General features: G+C 42.6%; 1 protein-coding gene across 1 annotated transcript; it reads left to right on the top strand.

The window, feature by feature from the left end:
• The first annotated feature begins 2,522 nt into the window (after positions 1-2,522).
• MMD (monocyte to macrophage differentiation associated) lies at positions 2,523-20,528 on the top strand. Its single transcript, XM_083874395.1, has 7 exons — positions 2,523-2,597; positions 8,624-8,705; positions 15,661-15,821; positions 16,570-16,644; positions 17,051-17,152; positions 17,541-17,610; positions 18,351-20,528. Exons 1-7 carry the CDS (start codon positions 2,569-2,571, stop codon positions 18,549-18,551), a joined length of 720 nt encoding a protein of 239 aa, XP_083730521.1. The 5' UTR covers positions 2,523-2,568; the 3' UTR covers positions 18,552-20,528.
• Positions 20,529-20,685: the final 157 nt, after the last annotated feature.

Raw genomic sequence — 20,685 nt, 5'->3', positions numbered from 1 at the left:
GACTGCAATACCTGTGCTGAGTAATTAAGTGCTCTCCTTAATAGACACAGACTTCCAGTAAAAAAAATCTTCCAGTTTCATCACCACTGTCATGATGGTTGGGGTGTTCTTAACCTGGTTCCACTCAGTCAAGCTTCATTATATGAATGTTCTTATTTTCATTCAAAGTAAACAAGTCTAAACAGTGATTTTTTTTTTAACTGTATCTTGAATCTGTTTATCTTTGATGCTCCAGCAACAGGAAGTTACACTGGTTTCAGATCTGTGTCCACAGAGCAAAGGTGGAAAAACAGGCTTTGAAAACTGTGAGGAGAAAAACTCATTTTTGGATAGAATGTAGATCAAATGTCCAAGGCAGCAGGGAAAGAAATGAAAACAACAGTGGCTTGGGAGAAGGCAGAAGAGCCAAAGAGGAGCAGAGGGAATGAGAGGAGATGGAGACACCTCTGTGTGCACCTTTGAAGGTGTCAGTGCACTTATTTTACAGGAGTCAGCCCAGCTTTTTGCCAGAGCCACAAAGCAGCCAGCCTTCCAGTCATGGTGCACACATCATACGTCCCAGAACATTTCTACAGCCCGAAAGTGCAAATTACTGGAGGAGTTGCAGAGGAATACAAGGATGGGTGTGTGGTACTGAACAGGAAGGCAGATGCATCATAAGCCCTACCTCACTATAAAGCCAGGATGTTGGATATTGCTGGCACTTGAGCTGTTGAAATGCAGCTGTGTGCACGTCTGGGCTCTTCAGCAGTGTCCTCAAACTTTGCTCCTTTTGGATTAACAGATAACACAGGCAATATGAAACTTTATTACCAGTGACACTGTTAAATCAGATGACAGATTGTACCAACATATTAACAGTGATACTTCACTGAGATTAATGGGAGTATTTCTCAGGGAACTAGCTTGGCTCTGCATTTCAGGAGTTCTCCTTTCCAGCATCAAGCTCTGCCCTTCTCTTTCAGAAAAGCTGAGCAGCTGTCGGCAGAAGTCTTCTGGCCCACCCTCACCCATCATAGCAGCAAGCAAGCCCCTGTTGGAGAACAAAATTTGCGATTTGTATCAGAAGAGCTTATTCTTTACTGGACCTACATAAACTGAGGGGCAAGTCTTGCCACAGCAGTTTACAAAACTGTAACCACCTAATCCTTTGCTCACTGCTGGCACCAGGGAACAGTTGGTAAATGGGACTGAGAGCCATGAACAGTCAGACTGAGCCTGACATGCAGCCAAGCTGTGACGCTCACACTTCCCTGTGCTGGAGGTGGTTACCTGGCTGAGCTGACACGTTGAGCTTGGGAGATGATTTACAAACTGTGGCACAGCTGCCAGCAGATCCCATCTGTCTCAGCCCTACTATGAAAGATGTTGACACTGGGTATGGTTTATTTGTCTAAACCCGTGGTTTGCTTTGGTGTGCCTCTATTAACCGCTTTTGTTGAGGGCTGGAACCGTTCAAAATCCCACTGTAAACAAGATATTACATTAGAAGAATAGCATGAATAGAACTTAATATTCTCCTAATTCATGCCCTTATTTGTACTGTACAAAGCAACAACAGCACGTTCACCTTACAGATACAGGTGACACAGTCCCTTCACTTAGTGAAATAACCCTTGCTTAGCAAAGTTAGGTTTGAGTAGATAACATTAGGGTGTAGAGATGGGGAAACTCTGCCAGCCAGTTTATCATCAGCAGTCTGGCCACCGTAACCTCGATTTGGAGCAAAGTAAACGATCCCATGTGCAGGTTTATGTGACAGCAAAGCCACGGCTTTGCTGTGCTCTCCTTTGCCCCGCCGGGATAGGCCCATGGGCCGGCGGGTGAAGTCACCCGGGTCAGCCTGTGCCGAACCGCCGCACAAAGGCTCCTACAGCTCCCACACTGGGAAGAGGACCTCCTCTCTGATGAACGGGCTGAGATAATGGCGATTGAACCGCTGTCCCCGAGAGCCCCGCGGTGCTGCTCCATCCCCTGAGGGGCTGCGGGACGAGTTGCAGCCGGGCCTGGGCACCGCCAGCCCCGGGCACCGCCGCGCCCCGGGCACCGCCAGCCCCGGGCACCGCCACGCCCCGGGCACCGCCGGGCCCCGGGAACCGCCAACCCCGGGCACCGCCAGCCCGGCACCGCCGCGGCCACAGCCATCCCTTCTTCCCGGAACCCCAGCTCGGCCGGGCCGCCCTCAGGAGCCAGGCCGCGGCTCCCGCTGCCATCCCGGGGCTCCCTTCCAGCCCCATTCCCGCTCCCATCCCGCCGCTCCCCCGTTCCCCCCTCAGCCCAGCCTCCCGGCCCCATCCGGCAGGGAGCGATGCCGCGGCTCCCCGCTCCGGCCCGCCTCCCGCGCTCGGGCGGCGGGGCCGGGCCGCGGTGGGCGGGCCGGGGCGGGGGTTGCGCGGAGCCAGGGCCGGTTAAAGCGGCCGCCGCCCGCCCGGTTCCGCGCTCAGCCCGCCCGGCGCCCGCCGTCCTGCGCGCCGTGGCCGCTCGGTCGCCAATGCAGGCCCAGAGCCCGGCCCGACCCGCCCCCGGAGCCGCCCGCAGCCCCCTGGCCCGACCCCCCGCCCCGGACCCATGCGGCGGCTCCAGGAGCGGTTCCGGAGGTGAGCTCGCCGCGACCCCCGCCGGGGATGGGATCGCCCTTCCCGCCCCAGCCCGTCCCCACGGGATGGGAGGGGTGCTAGGGGAGCCGCGGTTTTCTCGCCGGTGCCGGTCGGGGAGGGCAGCGAGGCGCTGAGGGATGCGAGTGGGTGGGGGCGAGGAGGGTCTTTTGTTTGTGTGTGTGTTTGTTTGTTCATCTCCGCTGTGAAATGGGTGAAGGTTCGCGCATCCGGCCGTGTGTCACCGCCGCGCATCGCGGGGCCCGACCTGTGGCTCCGGGACCGGGCTGGGGCAGCGCCGTGTGGCCCTTTGAGCGGGGCCGTGGAGATCCTTGTTCTGTCACCTCCGCGGGCGCCTTGAGCATCACAGAACCACACAATGCTCTGGGGTGGAGGCACCTTGAAACTAATCTCATTCCACCTCCTGCCATGGACCGGGATACCTTGCGCTGGACCTCGCTCCAAGCCCTGTCCAGACTGGCCCTGGACCCTTCCAGGGATGGGACGGCCGCAGCTTCTCTGTGACAGGGCCTCAGCACCCGCACAAAGAAGAATTTCTTTCTAGGATCCGATCTAAATCTATCCTTTTTCGGCTTAAAAATCAGCTCTCATTCAGCTGAAGGTGCTGCTGGTGTTCAGGGGAGGTCGATTGAGTAACTACAATCGCGGTTGTTGGATAAACATCTGTGGGCTTTCCATTGCCCAGAGCCCAGGTGCCCGGCCTGGAGCTGTTGATGGACAGCCCATCATCTCCTGGGTGAGGCCAGTGTCACAGTGCCTTCCCTACCTGCTGCAGGGCTGCCCTGCTCTCCTTTCACCACCTTGCTCCAGAAACTGAAACCTAAGTATTAAAAGGGAAGTAAAACTGAAACAGAAGAATAAAAATGTGGTTGGCCGTGGTTTCTGTGCTAGCCCACACCTTGGCTGGCTTGGTCCCTTTGCCCCTGGGTTCAGATGTGCTGCAGCACCTGGGTGACTTGTGATTGCTGCCCACTCTTTGCTTCAATTGCTGCTTTATGTACTTGGCAGAAGGCTGGGGAGGCTTTGAGGAGGTCAGTGGGATGCACAGACACTTTTTTTCCATGACCCAATCTATGTATGATAGCAGAGTTGTTTGTGGATTCTCAGAGTATTGCAGGTTTCCTTTTATCTTTAGTATCATTCTGTGAGTACGTGAACCTTTACACTGCTTGTGATTTCACTGATATTTCCAAATAAGGGAACTGCTTCTGCAACTGATCTGAATTATTTCTGTGCCTCAGATGTTCAATGTTAGTAAAGATTATGTGAACAGTTACAAACAGCAGCTAGATATTTTCAAATCCAGGAAGGAAGGTGCCTAGTGCAGAGGAATATGGATCTACTTTTAGCTGAATGGATTTGTAAAGAGGAAATATCAGCCAGTTTGGTCAAAGCAAGCAAGCTTTTTATAAATCCCTTTAGTTTCTCTCCAAAATCTAATCTAAATGGTCATCAGGAAAATGTAGTGCAGATCTGTTTTGACCTGCTTGTAATTTTTTTTTTGTTTTCCTCTTGAAAACAAAGAGCCTAGATAACATCCTAGATATTGAAGCATATATTTAGATAATGAAGCAATTTTTAACCCCCTTTGGTGTATGCTACTGCTGGTTTTGTGGAGTTACGCCCACCTTGTTGCAATTTCTCATATGCTGTTATTTGTGGTTTATTAGGTCTAAATGGCTTCTCCTGCTGCTGGAAAGCACAAAGAAAGGAAGGCACAAAATGAGGGAATGTGCTTTTTAAGCTGGTAAAAGGAAGTATGAGGTCTTTTGAGCTGAATAAAGGAAATATACTTCCTGAAAAGACTAAAAAAATCCAGATCTTTGAGACCATTATCAGTGCTTGCTATTTTTACTGACATTTTTCTTTGTGCTTAAAACAGTAATTCATTCAGTGGATGGGAGTCATCAATAAGGCAGGATTTGATTTCCCTTCTGCAGTTCGGGGTGTAAGCTTGCTGTGATGCCAGACAAATGCCATACAGATATGTGCAATGGATTTGGAATTTATTTTTCTAAGCTGGCTTTGCATACAAAGACAAAGCATTAAGAACCCTTGGATTTTCCTTCTGCTTTGTCTCCCAAGTACTATCTTCTCTTACTTCTGGGATCTCTGTGTGAATACAGCATCTGTTCCTTGGAAATGAATAGGAGCTTGAGATTAGGGTCTGTCACAAAGGATGGATCAGTCTGTATGTTTAATATTTAAAATATTTGAAACATTTCAAGATCAAAGATCAAGCAGTATCAGTGAGGGGGTATTAGTTTCTTCCCTCTTGTTTTAAATTGCTGTATATCTCGCTCAATACCTTTTTCCTGCTTATAGTGGGTATATATTCATCAAAAGTTGTTTGTGTGCTGTGAAATTCTGAATCCTGCACTTCCATGGCCTTGTGCAGATCCTGAGCATTGAGAATTTAGATTGTGAGAAGGAACTCACAGCTCAGTTCAGTGTGAAAGCATTCTGCTCTCCTGGCTGCCTGCAAGCAGTTCTTAGTCTCTTCATTTCAGAAATTTCTTATTCTGGTATTGAAGGCATTAATATTTTATCTTTGATCTCTTGGATTGTCAGTATCTTAAGTGGAGAAGTATTTATGCATCCTTGTGAAATGTGCTTCATATCCTCTGATTAAATGACTCTGGCTTCACAAGATTTACTATTAAAGAATACATTAGAGGATCAAAAAGGCTTCAATTAAAGACATTTCCTGTAAATTGTAGTCCAGTTCAGTGGGACTTTATCAGCCTGCCCTGCATTTGATAATTACCTTAATGGCTGTGTTGTAGAGAGCCTTTGTCTAGGAGTAAACAGCATCTGAATGCTCTTTACTGAGCTTCCCCTATTAGGAAGGTGAGATTATAATTCCCACAATTATCTTTTCCAGAAGAGGCAAACGTGACCTGTAGATAGGAGGAAGAACAATGTCCCTGTGTTTGAGTATTCACAAAGCAGGAAACAAGAAGCATCCATTGTTGGTGGTGGCATGGGGTTTATTTGCTTCTTTATATATCTTCAAGAAAGAGCAGAGCTGTTTTGCCTCTAGAATGTGAATGAATTTTCTGCTTTTGTGTTGCAATGTCATACATGTCTATAACTGCAGGAGTATGTGACTGATTTCAACAGTGTGTGTTAAAATAATTTTCCTGGTTTTGATGAGCACATCAGTAATATAACAGAGCAGCTATTTTCTAAATTCACGTCTGTTTCTTAAGACATTAAACTAAACTGCCAAGCTGGAAATGAAATGAACTTCAGAGAAGCACTGGCTAACATTATTGCCCTTTCAACCGCCTCGTTAATGATCCTCCCTCTGAAGTTGTTCCTGATAATGTTCATAAATAGTTAATTATCAAAAGGCAGGGGGGAATAACTGAAACTTGGCTTTACTAAGATGGTTGCCTGTGAGTAGTGACCAGAGCAAATGCTTTCCTGTGTTTGGCATCAGGGTCTGCAGCCTGTTGAAGGCAATCCCTCTCAGAAGGGAGAGGTGCAGGTCCATCAAACATGCGGCAGAGTTGGTGCTGGGGCATTGTGAGACCTATTTCTGCAAGGCAGAGGTAAAGCTGAATGCTTCCCCTCCTGCCAAAACACACTGGTGGTGTTGATGATGTTGGTATAAACGCTGAGGTGCAGGGGATGGGTGAGGTGTTGCTAATGCTCAAGTTCTGCTGGAGCTCTGGTGCAGAATATTTGCATCATTCCTGTGCTGCCACAAACAAAACAGAAAAAAACCCAACTCTGCGTCGGTAACAGAGCAAGGATAGATTTGTTATTGTCTTTGTGTTCTGTTCTGCAGCTAATAAATGTCTTTAAATTAGTGACAATAATAAATCCTAATTTCTAAAGTGTTTTTTCATAATTCTAAAATCTAACATTACTCTTAGATCCAGTGTGATTGCTTTAGGAAAGTGCAGTGTATTTCCTACTGAAAAAAGGAAAACAAGGTAAAATTAGTCTATTGTTAGACAATAGAAGCTCCCACTAGGAGCGTCAATTATTTATAGATTTTTATATGCTAATAGTATCATATATGGAAATTTGGACCAACAGGAATTATAAAGCTCCTGCAGGGTATAAGCTTATTCCTTTTGGTTTGAGTTTGTTTAACTTTTTTTTATTATTATTATTTCTTGTGAGGCTTCCAAGGTACCACCACAGAGAAATGCAATAATACTGTAGATTTGATAAGTGAAAAGTTTCCCATGACTTTGAATTTATGGAGTTGGGCAAGGGCGGTCCAAGCCTGGCCACTTGCTGAGCCAACAGATGCTTTTATTTTTAAACATTTTCCTAACTTGGAAGCAGAACTGAGCAAAGTGAATGTTCCATCTTTAGAGGATGCCGAGATGGTGTTCAGCAGCTGTTGAAGACATACAAGCACTGGGAAAAAAGTATTTTTCCAAATATTCTGCAAGCCTTTGTGATGGCAGTGTCATTGTCTTCTTGGAGAGGAGAGCAAGGCACCATTTGTCACAGACAAAAGAATTACCATTTTTAACCATATATTAACTCCTGCAAGGTTATTGTTTTGCTAACAACCATTTATGTTCTGTGTCTGTAAATTAAATCCACATTTTCTTAGCCTTTGTATTAGTAGCAACGAACTGTTCCTTGAAATTGCTACTGTTTAGGGAGGGATCATGATATGGTGGTGTTTTCCCAATGCTGCTACATTTTCATTTATCAGTTTAGAAGAAAATGGTTTACAAGTCACTTAATAAATCAGTCAAGAAAACCAAGTGAAATATCCCAAGAATCTGAAACTGCTTATGCCAACTGTAAGACTTAGGTGGGACTTTAGTTGTTTGTTTTTTCCTGGTTTGAGGTTGGCCAATATTTTATAGATGGATTATATCTAAAAATAGGACTAATTTTGATTTAAACCAGGGAGGACATGGGGAAGAAGCAAAATTTGTCTAACAAGCTTTTTGTGTAAATCTAGATAACAAAGCTGCTCTCATTTCTGAGCATACAGACATTTTCTATATTTCTTGTGAATCTGTTCCTGGCTTCTTGGACACCTGACTAATTGTCAGTGCGTAGTTTTAGAACAGCCTGAATTAAACTGGAATTAATGGTGAAAGATATTCACTTCTATAGGAGAGTCGGCAGTGCTGGGATAACAGTCTGGAGCTGGAGAAGTTCAAAGCTTTCATTTGACTGTTGCATGTAGGTGTGTGCTGTCTTTTACAGGTGTTCTGACACAGATTTAAATTGTTGAGTTTCACAGAAACAGCTCAAGTGTTTGGGTTTTTTAATACACTTAAATGAAACGTTTGCATTGGCAAGTTCTTCTGAAACTTTCTCAGGTTTCATCATATTCTGTTCAGCTTGCATGGACTGCATTTGGTGTGATTGTTTGTTTGTTGGAATGTTTGAAAATTCTTAGAGAAAAGGGTGGAATGTCTGTGGCAAACCTCTCAAAATGTTTCCTCTTTGGGATTGACATTAGAGTCTCCTTTCATCATCCTGGTGCAGGGGATATTTGGATCTTGGTTACAGACACAAGGCTGGAAAAGAAGAGCCACTTCATGCTCCAAACCCAAATATTGCTTGCTATAGGAGTCACAAAGTCAGTGTTCAAGTGTTCCAAACTGGAATATTGCTGTAGTTTCAAGAACTTCTTGTGAGAAGAGTAACCCCTGACAGCTGTGATGAACTCCATATTTCAAGAATAATTTGAGTTCTTGCTATGTAATTTAAATAGGAGATAGTTCATTCTTCATCTGACCAAACTGTCAGAAAAGAGGGAATTTGACTGTTCTGTGTGAACTCTTGATTAAAGATAACCATCTTTTGCACCAAAAAGTCACAGGAATTAATTTAACATGTGTGTCTGGTAAGAGACTTTACTTGGGAGAACTTGCAATTTAAATCAGTTACTTTGAACATGTCTGTACTTATAATTCTTAACACTACTAGCTTGGAAGTATTCCTTCATTTCCTTCATGACACTCAGAGAGATGTTTTAGTAACTTTCCTAAAAGTACGTCTTAATTATTCAACAGGTTCATGAACCACCCAGCTCCGGCCAACAGCCGCTACAAACCCACTTGCTATGAACATGCTGCTAACTGTTACACACATGCAGTAAGTACACTTCTGGCTTTTCCTATTTTTTTTTAACCAGATGTTTTAATACATTTTTGTGGGTTTGGATTGCTAAATGCTTACCTTTGCCTCACTGTGTTCGTATCTACAGTCTCTCTGGTTTTGTGCGTATAAGCGTTAACTGTAACAGTCCAGAAAAGTAGAATGTTTGGTAATGTTCTGAATCTCTTGGAGCTCCAGATACTTCATAAGATTCCTCTTCACCAGTGTTAAGGTCTTTTCTTAGTATTTTCTCTCTGTTCTAGTCAAAGGATGCCTACAGTAAAGGGGGTATAGGCCACTTCTAGTTAGCCCTCAAGGTGGATTTCCCCCATCTGTGCTGAGGTATTGTGCAAATTGTAAACTGGAAGTATAAGAAAGAGATATCCATGTGAGAAATGGGAAGGCTTCATCAGGCTGTCTGTGGATATGACAGTCTAGAATGTTTTGATTCTGATACCTACTGACTCTTCAAGAAATCTTCCAGTTTGCAAGAAGCCTCAATAATGCTGACAGCCCTGCTGAAATTTCATGTCTTTCCTTACTTTTGTAATGTAAGGACTTACTCTAGATTTGAATATATGGTATTCACATAAAGAATAACAAAAGCAGTCCCCTTTGATTTTTTTTTTTCCTTTTAGTAATTAGGAAGTTTAACTTGCTGTCTGGCACTTCAAAAAGGACTTAAAAATGTGTTTGTTTGCTTTTTAAGATAGCATTTGCCCTTTTATAACAGCAGCTTGTGCGTCTCCTCAATCCCTCAACTCCAAACATCTGAAGTATGTTTGACTTTGTCCTCAGTCTCTTATCTCCAGAGTGTCTGAGTGAGCTGCAGATCTGAAAGCTCGAAGTAGTGCCCAGGAGTCTTCAGTTCTAGAAGGAGATCTATTCTTAAGGATCTCTTGTGTGTATTTCAGAAATAACCAACATGCAGCTGGTAAACCAACATGCAGTGGTCCTGGTAAAAACAGAATCACCTTGGTTTTGCATATAGACATAAAGTAGACTGAAGTTTCTGTGTTCTTAAGCCAAGGGTCTCATGTACAGCATTATGTAAATATATGCTTATTTGCCTAGGGAATGAAGCAACATTCTGTTAGTTAGCACAAATATGTTAGTTAGCACAAATATGTAGTTTATCTCATAATCCTTGTGCAAATCTTGTTTGCTCTGGCCAAAAGGTTAGATTTCAAAATATCTGGCAGATGTTGCTGTGCTCCTTAGCAAATTCAGCTTTCACCTAGTTGAAAAACAGGTATGTTTTACTCCTGCCTGGTAGCAGGAGGTGACAGCCAAGGTGGATCAGTGTTTTCTGGTAGGCTGCAGTTTGTGGTGGAGCTATTTACTTTCTGAGCAAACTACCTGCTAAAACCTATGATGAACTGTTAAAATAAATGTACAATAATTTTTGATCGACATTTGAAGTCTCGAAATGGGAGTCTAAGCTGGGAAAGCACAGAAAAAGCTCAGGGGGATGTTTTCATCTCCTTTTTGTTGCAGACTTACTAAGTGTTAGATGGTCAAATGACTGAGTCTTTGCTTCTAGATTACAGTGCAAGTTTTCAATTAGACATCGATGATTTTACAAAACAAAATTAAACAATGGTTCTCCAATATATTTTTATTCCAAACTTTTATTCATAATTCAGGAAACAGTCAGCTTCTACTTCGAGTGTGGCTGTACTTCTCAGTAGGTATCCCATCTGGTTTTGGACTCAAAAATACAGAGGAATCAGTTTATGGCAGCTGCATAATAAAAAAAACAAACAAGCAACAAAAAATAAGGATAAAGAAGGTTATAGAATCCCAGGTACGTTTTTTTTTGTACAATACTTAAAAGGTAGCTTTGTGTGGCATGATAAGGTATCTTCAAATTTCTTACTTGTAAGGCTGTTTTAAATGTCTTGCTTTGGGGTGTTTTTAGCTTTAAATGAAGCATTGACTTGCCTTCAGCCACTGTGAGACAGGAATGGCAGCAGAATAGTTGAAAACAGAAAAAACTGTTCTCTGTGTTCAGAGGAACAGGAAGGAAATGGTGCATGAGAAAAGCAGGGGTTGTGAGAATTGGAGGGGTAAGATGGCTTTTTCATCATGGAACTTTCTGGTGTATGTAAGGTTTATCAGACAAAAGGTAGACCCTGTTGTGTTTAAAGTTCCGAATTTAGGCATGGCTTGCTTTAATGTTTCTTCCAACTGCCTTAAAACGAGTCACTCTTCTTAAAATTTATAGTGTGTATTTCAGGTTGGGTTGGTGAAGTGCATGGAAAAACAGAAGTAGTATAAATATTTAAAAAATGAGACTTGGAGCATTTAGGAGGCCATTTGAGTATGGAAAGAGAGATCATCAAAATTTCAGAAGGGCTCTTCTGATGAAAATGTCTCCATTCCCACTGAGTGGTATAAGCAGTTTCCTTGCTCTCTCTGTGTTGCATGTGGGCCTCCCACTCCGTGTTATTGGTCTCGAGGAAAATGGAAAAGCTGGGAGAGATGGTAACAAGAGTGCACTCCTGGAGCAGCAGCTGGAGATGGGTACAGCCCTTCATGGCTCCCTTTGTCACATTTTTTTTTCGTGGCAGGGCTGGCAGCTTTATTGCTCTTCCTGTTGCCTTCCCTTCCAGAAAGGACCACTTTTGTGCCCTTAGTGTTGCCCTCCCAGGGAGAGGCTCATGAGATTGCAGCAGTAAGACCACGCTCTGCTGCAGTGGCTTGTACATCAAAGGGCATTGCTGCTGCCTGCATGATGTGCAAGGAGAATAACTTCATTTTGTTACATACAAAAGCTAAACTTCCAGCAGGTTTTTAATCCTTTCCATGGCAGGGATTATGTGGAGAAATAGAGAAAAAATACGGGTAAAATCCTGACCAGTGGAACAGTGTCCTAAACAACCCCAGGCAGGTGGAAGGTACTGGATATTTTGCTGTAAGTTGGTAACTAGAGAGTGTAATTTCCCTGAAGTGACCCTGATCAGGTTCTCAGCTTGTTGTGTCAGCCTCTTTCCTTGTGCCTTAAGGCTTTTTGCTCCTTGTGACAGCAGAGTTTGTGGTAGTTGGTTACCCAGAATACACCCCACAGAGGTTGTGCTGAAATCTATTGGGAAAGATTGCCACCTGTAGATGTAAATAAACATGTTTTAATCCTTTACCTTTCTCCTTATTGCAAAGAGCTTTTAACATCATTCTCTCATTTTGTTCTGGCATTTCTCTAGAAAGCTTAGGAAACTGTTGCCTTCTCTCTTGTTCTGCAGATCTCCTTTCCAGCCCCCACTTCTGATGCAGCCAGGATTAATCAAGGTGCTAAAATTAGTAAATTTGCACATCGCAGTTCTGGGTTTGCTCAGAGTACATTAAGTTACTGGGTTTGATGATATTCACTTGGAAGACTTGCAGTCTATGATGAGATAAGCCAAGATTTTGTGACTTGTAGCTGGATTTTTTTTTTCCAAGGAATATTGGCAACTAAGTAATGCTTTGTCATGCTGTAAAATGACACAGCAAAATCCCATTCATTCTGTTAGTTCTGATTCTCTGACTCCTTTTTTGGTAAATTCCCCTCCTTTAAAAGGAGCTGATTAGTGGCTTTTCCATTCTGAAAACTGGAGATTAAAATGCAATTCTTGTGCAAGTAACTTTCTCAAATGAACATTGGAAAATCTGCTTTTTTTAAAATGAACTAAAGCTTTGTATTTCTTTTGTAAGATGGGTAAAGCTCGCTGTACCATATATTATCTGGTGTGGCATTGCCATCTAAAGAACTTCCATCCAGTTGGCTGGAGCAGCAGGGTATCATGTCTGGATTTTGTATTTAATCTAACTATTTTTGGCCAAAAAAAAAAAGAGTAATAAAACATCTCTTGTTTTGTCTGACTGTTCCCATGGTGCCTATCAGGGACAGAGAGGAAAATGGTTCCAAAAAGAACACTTAGAAAAAACAATCAGTCCTTCTCATGGAATACAGTGCTGTTCCCTGTGAGATGTAGAATTGTTCTTTAAAGCAGGACAAGGCAAAAAAGGGATTAGAGGTCTTCATTCACGTGCTGTACTCTTGATTCTGAAGGTGCAAACAAAGAGGTGATAAGAGAATTGCTTCTTTGTTTTAACCATATCACTATGTACACAATAATTACTGACAAAAAGTGATTGACATGAACTTTGTCTTTGCCCATTTGAGCATGCCATGTCACAGCTTAGCTTGTGGAGTATTTATTTAAGATTAGTAGAAAGCTGGGGTCTCTGTAAGAAAGGCAGGTTATTCTGTGTAACATCTAAATTTAAAGCCCAAAGAGGCTGTTTTCCTATGAAGTTGTCTCTGTCAGAGTCCCTGAGAAGCTCATACCTAGGCTATTAGAGGGAATTAGTAGGAATTTGCTATTTTACCTGGTATTTATGGGTACTTAATCTCTCTGAAACGTTTCACTTCTTTGTCAAGGTTAGTCAAAACTGAAATTTGCACTGAAAATTGTGAAGGAAAGTGAGGAATGCAGATCCAGTGGGACTGTACAGCTCAGAGCCATGGCTACGCCACCATTTCTGGGGCTGCTTATCCTCCTGTCCCCTGCAAAAACTGAAATGAACCAGCTGTCACATCTCATCAGTTCCTGCCTGTCCCAGGGGCTTCAGCCACACTTGATTCACACTGTGTGTCATGTGTGGAAAGCAGGAGTGACTGCTCTCCTGGAGAGTGACACATTTCAACCTGCCCTGGGTTTGGGGGATCTCCAGGATGTGTGCATGGAAACTTAGGGTTGGTGATAAATGAGAAGCCAGGCTGGCAAACTATTTCTGGCCTTAAAGTGCCCCAAGTCAGCTTCCATAGTTTCATTATAAGGCTCAGGGAGTGTTTTCACCTCTAGTCCCAATGCTGTGAGTGTATCAATGCTCTATTTTTTTATTTCTGTGTCTCTACAGTTTCTGGCACAAATATACTAAATTTTGCAAAACATAAGGAAATTTAATAGTAATGAAGTAACAGCTGATATGCTTCAAAGCCAGAAGGAAAAGCTACTTGTTTTTTGTTGTTATTCTCTGGCTCAACCAGCTGCTTCTCAGATCCATTCAGTTTGCTGTGGATCCTCTGCACTCAGCAGAACCTCAATTTCCTCTAGTCTGTAATTACATAAAGGACAGACAGCTCAGCCTTGACCAGAACTTTGCAGTCTGAGCTATCAAACCTGTAATGCAAAGGGGCCAGATTTGTTTAAACATTGCTTGTTCCTGGCTTTATTGTTTAACATATGAGACTTGGGTTAAATTACCAAGAATTTAACCTAAGCAGCTTATTTGCAATTCAAGGGAACAAATTAGCATCTTAGACAGGCTGTAGGGCCTGGGAGGGAATTTGTGCAGTGTTGGTAACTTAGAAGGCTGAGTTGGGAGTGGAAGGAGATGGGTAGAAGTGTCTGAGTCAGTGAGCTCTCTAAATACTTGTTGGACATAGTGTGTTTTATAGGCTTTTTTGGGTTATTTTCTCCTTCCTTCCCTTTTCTATTTGCCTTTTCCTGCAGGAGAGAGAAGTATATCACGTATTTTATTCTGGAAGGGAGTGTAGTTTTAAATGTGTGTGAAGCCTGCAGCCAGTTTTTTGATGCTTCATGCAAGTGTGGTAATTTTATCATGATGTTTGAACGGGGCCTGTTTTGGAAGAAGTGAATTAAAGATGCTTGAGAGGGAGGTGGGAAGGAAAACAGAGTTGGATGCACTGCATTAGAACATCTTTTTGCATTAAAAATCTATTCATGAGAGAAGTTTGCAGCTAATTTATGATAGCTTAAACCCAAGTTCTGGAAAACTATTCCTTAATTCCTGCAACTGCACTTTGATAAATGCTTTGGTTTTATCATTTGGGATTAAAGTCTATTTTGATCTGTCATGTGCTCTGTCTGTGCACAAGAGGCAGCTTAAATTCAAGCCTAGAGTAAGATCAACATGGTTTTAAAACATGAGGCAGAATGTGAAAATGAAACCACTGCTAATATGTACAGCATTAGACAAAAGAATTTGCTGTCAAGGCTAGAGGAGTTGGTAACCTCTCAGGTTTTTAGGTTTCTTTCTGACCCGAGATTCCAAGGCTGGTGGTTCTGGTGGGCTTGTGGGAGTGTTTTTCCCTCCTGACCTCTGAAGGATTTGAGTCTGAGTCTGTGCTCAGTGCAAGAATTACGTGGAGTCTCAAGGTCTTGGTTTTCTTGGTTTCTCGTGTTGTTTATTAATTCTTATCTTACAATTCTCTGTGTCTGGCCAAGATGTTCACAGCAGCTCGGACACGATGTGACTCCCCCTGTGATGGGAGGTCACTCTCCTTTTATTCAGATAACTACATGGTTATTATTTACCATTTCATACCAATGCCTATCACCTGTACTAACAAGGCCATTTATACTTTGCCCCAGTCCTGTCAAACTACCTTGTGCCCACATCACTGCAGAAGATGGATGCCAAGGGAGAAGAACTCAGGGCACCACCCTAAAATCTCCATCTTGTCCCCTTGCATCTACATTCTAAAAATCCCAAAACTACAAAATCTTCTACCTGGTGATAACTACACTACTATCTGTTACATATTTGTGACTTGCAATTCTTCTCTGTGTTGGATGTTTTTCACATGGACCAAAATCAAAGCCTGTGTCTTTTTAAGCTCTCTGCCAGGCAAACCCCCCTGGCCAGATCCCAGACCCTCTTTTTCGGGTTCCAGGCCTCTCTGCTAAGGTCTGTGACTTTCCCAGGGCACCCAGAGTGATGCCCTGACTCCAACAGTAACCTCCCCTGGTACCATGGGAGGAGAAATTTACCAAAACCAGGTCTAACCCACGCTTGAGACATCACTGAATTTCTGGTGCTGATGCGTCAACTCAAAACGAAATGACAAAACTCTCTCTGGCTGGGGCTGAGCTCTCTGCCTGCTGGTGCTGCTCTGTGGGTGGCACCAGGGCAGGGATCTGACAATGGCCTTTTGTGTTGGCAGTTCCTCATTGTTCCTGCCATCGTGGGCAGTGCCCTCCTGCACCGGCTGTCGGATGACCGCTGGGAGAAGATCACGGCATGGATGTACGGCGTGGGGCTCTGCGCCCTCTTCATTGTCTCCACCGTCTTCCACATTGTCTCCTGGAAAAAGAGTCACCTAAGGTAGCAGGGGAAAACCTTTCACTTCCTCCTGATGTTTCCCTCATTGTGTTTCTCAGTCAAAAGCAATTTTGCAGGAGGTTGGAGCGGTACTTTTACTGAATCATTATAAAAACACCCTTGATTTTTTTGAAGAAATAGTGAGCCAAGCTCAGGTACCAATGAACTTGAATGTCTGCTGCCTTGTCACAAAGAAGATGTGTTTTCGTAGGCCCTAGTGGCTCTTTATCCAGAAGCAGAATGGGAAGAACATAATATATATGAAAAAACATATCCATAAGTGATGGATAATATCCCATTGCAGATATAAAGGTAGTGTCTGGGACTATGGCATGCTCCAGTGCTTTGAGGAACACAGCTTTTGCCAATGCCCAGCAGGAAACCTCCTTAGGACCAAGGCAGCAATAGCAAAACTGACATGTGATTTATTATTTTTATTTTATTTTTTCTCTTGTAAGACCCCTAAATAATTCTGGGCCATAAACTGGATTTAGCCAGTAGTTACTAAGTAGTAACAGTGTCTGGGTTAGGCAGAGTTGATGTGACAGGGGTGCAAGGTGGGGTGGAGAAGGGGAGAGGACTGATGAAGTTCTCAACTCTTATGTGTCTCAATTCCTCCACATGGTTTTAAGAGGGATGGAGGTGATGGTGTTTTCCCAAAAGTAATTCCAGAGCATGTCAGGAAAGTGAGATGATGCAAAAATCTTTTCAAAATGTGTCATGGTGACCCGTTCTGTCTGTCTCTCCCTAGGACAATGGAGCATTGCTTTCACATGTGTGACAGAATGATGATCTATGTCTTCATTGCAGCATCCTATGCACCATGGTAAGAAATGGGGACTGCAGCTGCAGAGTCAATGCTTGTCCAAAGTAAACAGTTGGTAATTGCAGCTTTCCAAAATCTATAGATGCCTTCTTGGATGCAATTGACCACATTCTGTGTTGTGACATTGTAATGTAATTGTAATCCTGGGCCTTGCTGAACAGAAAGTGATGCTAGAAAACATCATAAAGTAGTTTGTCTGTTCCACATACCTCAGTTTGTGCTTTCCACCCATCAATGCAAACACCTTCTGCCTGTCTGTGGATAGAATGTCCCAGTGTTTGTTCCCCTATCATTCTGTAGGTAAAGCTCTGAGTATTTATTTGTTTTTATTAATCCCTGCTGCCCTTGTGTCACTGTGGTCTGTTCACTCATCACTTTTTGTCTCTTGGGATCTTTGTGCCTCCAGGTTAAATCTCCGTGAGCTGGGGCCTCTGGCATCTCACATGAGATGGTTTATCTGGCTGATGGCTGCTGGAGGAACCCTCTATGTATTTCTCTATCATGAAAAGTAAGAATTATTCTTTGCATTTAACTTCAAACTGAAAATTATCCTCAGAGAACAAGACCAAACTTTTTTTTGTTTCGGAGATGAGCTACCAAGGTTGTCATCAAATAAGAAAGTTTAAGTTGTCTCAGTGCTTTAATCTCACTGGTACCTCCTGCAAGTGAAGGAATCTAGGCAGTATTTAGACAAGGTATTGCCTGCAGCTGTACAATGCAGAGATAAACACTAGTTTTAATTTTGTCATAAAACACTGGTTATCTGCATGAAAAGCTTTTTGACTAGAGTAATGACCCCATACCAACACATAGTTTAAAATGTTCTTTTTTGCTGTTGAAGGATATGTTCATCCTTTTCTACACCTCCTTAAATGTCTCAAATCCTTCCTTTTTAGGTATAAGATCGTTGAACTCTTTTTCTATTTAGCGATGGGATTTTCTCCTGCTCTGGTAGTGACATCCATGGTAAGAAATGTGACTATTAACAGTGCAAACAAACAAAACTTGCCTTTTATAACCAGCTTAAATTCCAGGTCAGCTCTTTCCTCTGCAGGGATGTTCATTTTAGTACACTGTACTTATAAATGTACTCTGCAGAGCAACAAAATACAATCAGTTATAGTTTGGATTTATAGTTCACATTTCAGTGAAATGCTGCCTTGTTTTGCTCAATCTGGGCTGCATTGTGTAGATAAAGAGAGCCTGTGTTTCTTAGTGCATCTGAAAAGCATCCTACTCCAAACTTATTTATAGTTACACATTTTAAATAACATTGATTAGTCCTCTCTGCTGCTAATATAAACCTGACACATTTTCAAGTTAGTGCCTTAACTGGCTGTATCAAAGTCGTGCTGGTAGGAGCTGCATTAAACTCACACTTCCACAGAGTAATGTGGTTTTCTTTGTCTCCATGTTTGTCTGCTCTGCTGGTGAAGCAAATCATCAATCTTGTTTTAGTTCTTGAGTTGTCCCAGTATAACTTTCCTAGTGCTGTGGGGACATTGTGAAATGCACAATAATGTGTTTATATACTAAATACACTGCATTTCTCACTTGTCCATCTGTCCCACCCAACATTTTCTGAGCTGTCACAGCCAGCTCCTTTTGCCTGGGGGGAGAAAAACACTTTGTATTTCATCCATAAATACATGGATATATACACTTTTCCCCCTTCACACCCCTGACCTGTCCTTGTTCCCTGGCAGAGCAACACCGAGGGCCTGCAGGAGGTGGCCTGGGGAGGTTTGATCTATTGCCTGGGTGTGGTGTTCTTCAAGAGTGATGGAGTGATCCCCTTTGCCCACGCCATCTGGCACGTCTTCGTGGCCACAGCAGCTGCTGTCCATTATTATGCCATCTGGAAGTACCTTTACAGAAGTCCTGCAGACATCATCCGTCACTTGTGAGATTTATGTGTATCTCTGTGTATCTATAGATAGATACAAAAAAAAAAAAAAAATCTGCACTCGGCCTCTGTAACAGTATTATTTGACTTAAAGAATTCCGGAGAATTGGAAAAAAGTTGCACAGCAAAACTGCACTGACTTTGGTAGTTCTGTGAACATGATTACTGTGAACTGATGTTTGTGTCCTGCCATTGCCCATCACATGGCAAGTGCTGTAAATAAGATACTGTACTGCAGAAACCAAGAGTCCATTCCATGTTAAAAGAACTGGCTACCTGATGTTTACAAACAAGTTTTGTATGCTAGTTTAATTTTACAATTTTTAACTACGTGAATTTTTCTAAATTAGCTATTCAAATGGTGAAGTCAGTGCAATAGTGAAAATGTGATGCTCTTGACCTGAAATTGGTTTCTATCACCTTTCCACGAGTCATTTCTTAAACATGGATCAGAGACAACTAATCCACTTTTACCACCCATTATCTTGGTATAATGTGACTTTTATAGGAACTTTTTTGTGTTTTTTTTAAACTTTAAAAAGTACATTTACTGAACTGAAGACACACAGCTGTCATCTATGCAGTTACTCATGTTGCAGACTCTTGCAAGAAATGGTTACATTCCACATCCTGTCCTGAGGAGCGAACATTGTACCTCTTCCAAAGGTTGTATTATTGCAGCTGTAATTGCAATAACCACTTTGACAAACTAAAACCTAAATGTGATTCTGCTGAGTCCTAACAAGGCAGCATTCTGCTCATTTACAGTACCACTAAAACCAGACCTTGAGTTGGCTTTATTCGTGATAAAGAGCTGTGAAAGGAATAGCTGAGGTGATTTTCTCCTCCAGGTTCCTAGTTGTTCCTGTGCTGCCTAGGCTGGGGGCTCATGTGGGGAATATCCTCCATCCAAACCAGTGTCACTTGTTTCTCCAGCCCATGGACAGACATTGAGGCTTAGATTTACAGAGGGACTTAAACTGACTGGTACCACCAGCTTTTGGTGGAGTGATTCTGCTGGGAGCAGCATTGCTGAGCTCCTGGAGCTCAGGGTTTTTCCCAAGCACAGCCTGGCAGGGGAGCAGAGCTTGGAGAACTTGCTAGGGTGTCACTTGTCATCCGGGGACTTCACACAAAGTCCAGCTGGTCTTTGTTACTGTACAGGAAATCCAGCTGTGGTAGCAAGTCATGACTGTAGAAATGTGCTCTAATGAACAGTGTAGAAGAGTAATTGTAATCCTGTTTGTCCCATAATTGTATCCTGTACCATTATGTAATGAATGTCTTATATTAAGATTGACCTTATCCTTTTTATAATTTACTCAGTTTTTCATGTCAGTATTTAAAAACAAAAAACCAAAATGTGTTGCCTTTTTCAGATTTTGTTCTGGATATTGCCTGTCTGCAAACAATAAATAGCAAGATAGGGAGGTTTTAAAGGTCCTGTTTCACTCAGATTTGCCAGAAGGTCATAAGTTTTAGAATATTTACATTTCTATAGGGAATTTACCAGAGGGACAATCTTTAAATTCAAGACATTGAAGAATTGCTGTGTGGTGGTAGCAGGTGATCAGAGAAGTGGCAGCACCATAGCAAACTCATGAACTGCCCCAAAAGAGAGCAAAGGGAACAGCTGGGCAGGTGATTCTGCTACAACAGTTGCACATCTGGATGCCTCAGTTTTTTAACATTGTGTCTATTTTAATATTTTCCACTTTTTGTGAGTCCATATATTTTGTTGAAATGCAGTACTTCTAAAACCACTAAAATACATGTAAAGGTTTTCTGTAGTCAAAAGTTAAACTATTGCTTGAGTATGTTTGTTTTAATTTTAAGTTAATTTTTCATGGCATTTGCTTTTTTGGAGTGTTTGAAATGGTTTTTAAAAAGTTTCAATTCGCCAAAAATATTTTGAATTACTGTATTCTAGTCAATATGATACTGAATGTACTAGACTAACAATAAACATTTGGTGCAATTTGGAAACTCTGGTATTCTTGGTGGTTCTTTTTTCCCCTTTCATCACTTGGGCAGAGCAGTCAGGGACTGACACTGTGGCCACTCCTGACAAAAGGAATCCTGAGTTGAAGCTTAGGACCCTCAGCCCTGTTCAGCCAATGCTTTAAAAACAGTGG

This window comes from Zosterops lateralis (assembly GCF_965231275.1).
Source record: "Zosterops lateralis genome assembly, chromosome: 18".
NCBI classification, from domain to species: Eukaryota; Metazoa; Chordata; class Aves; order Passeriformes; family Zosteropidae; genus Zosterops; species Zosterops lateralis.
Note: the sequence above shows the minus strand (reverse complement) of the source record. Positions and strands in the feature narration are given on the sequence as shown.

What these genes read in the sequence shown, in the direction of transcription:
- MMD (XM_083874395.1), top strand. Translation starts at nt 2,569, where the DNA reads ATGCGGCGGCTCCAGGAGCGGTTCCGGAG. An exon ending in TGGAAAAAGAGTCACCTAAG is followed by an intron (nt 15,822 to 16,569) that starts GTAGCAGGGGAA and finishes GTCTCTCCCTAG; the next exon opens with GACAATGGAGCATTGCTTTC. An exon ending in GCAGCATCCTATGCACCATG is followed by an intron (nt 16,645 to 17,050) that starts GTAAGAAATGGG and finishes TTGTGCCTCCAG; the next exon opens with GTTAAATCTCCGTGAGCTGG.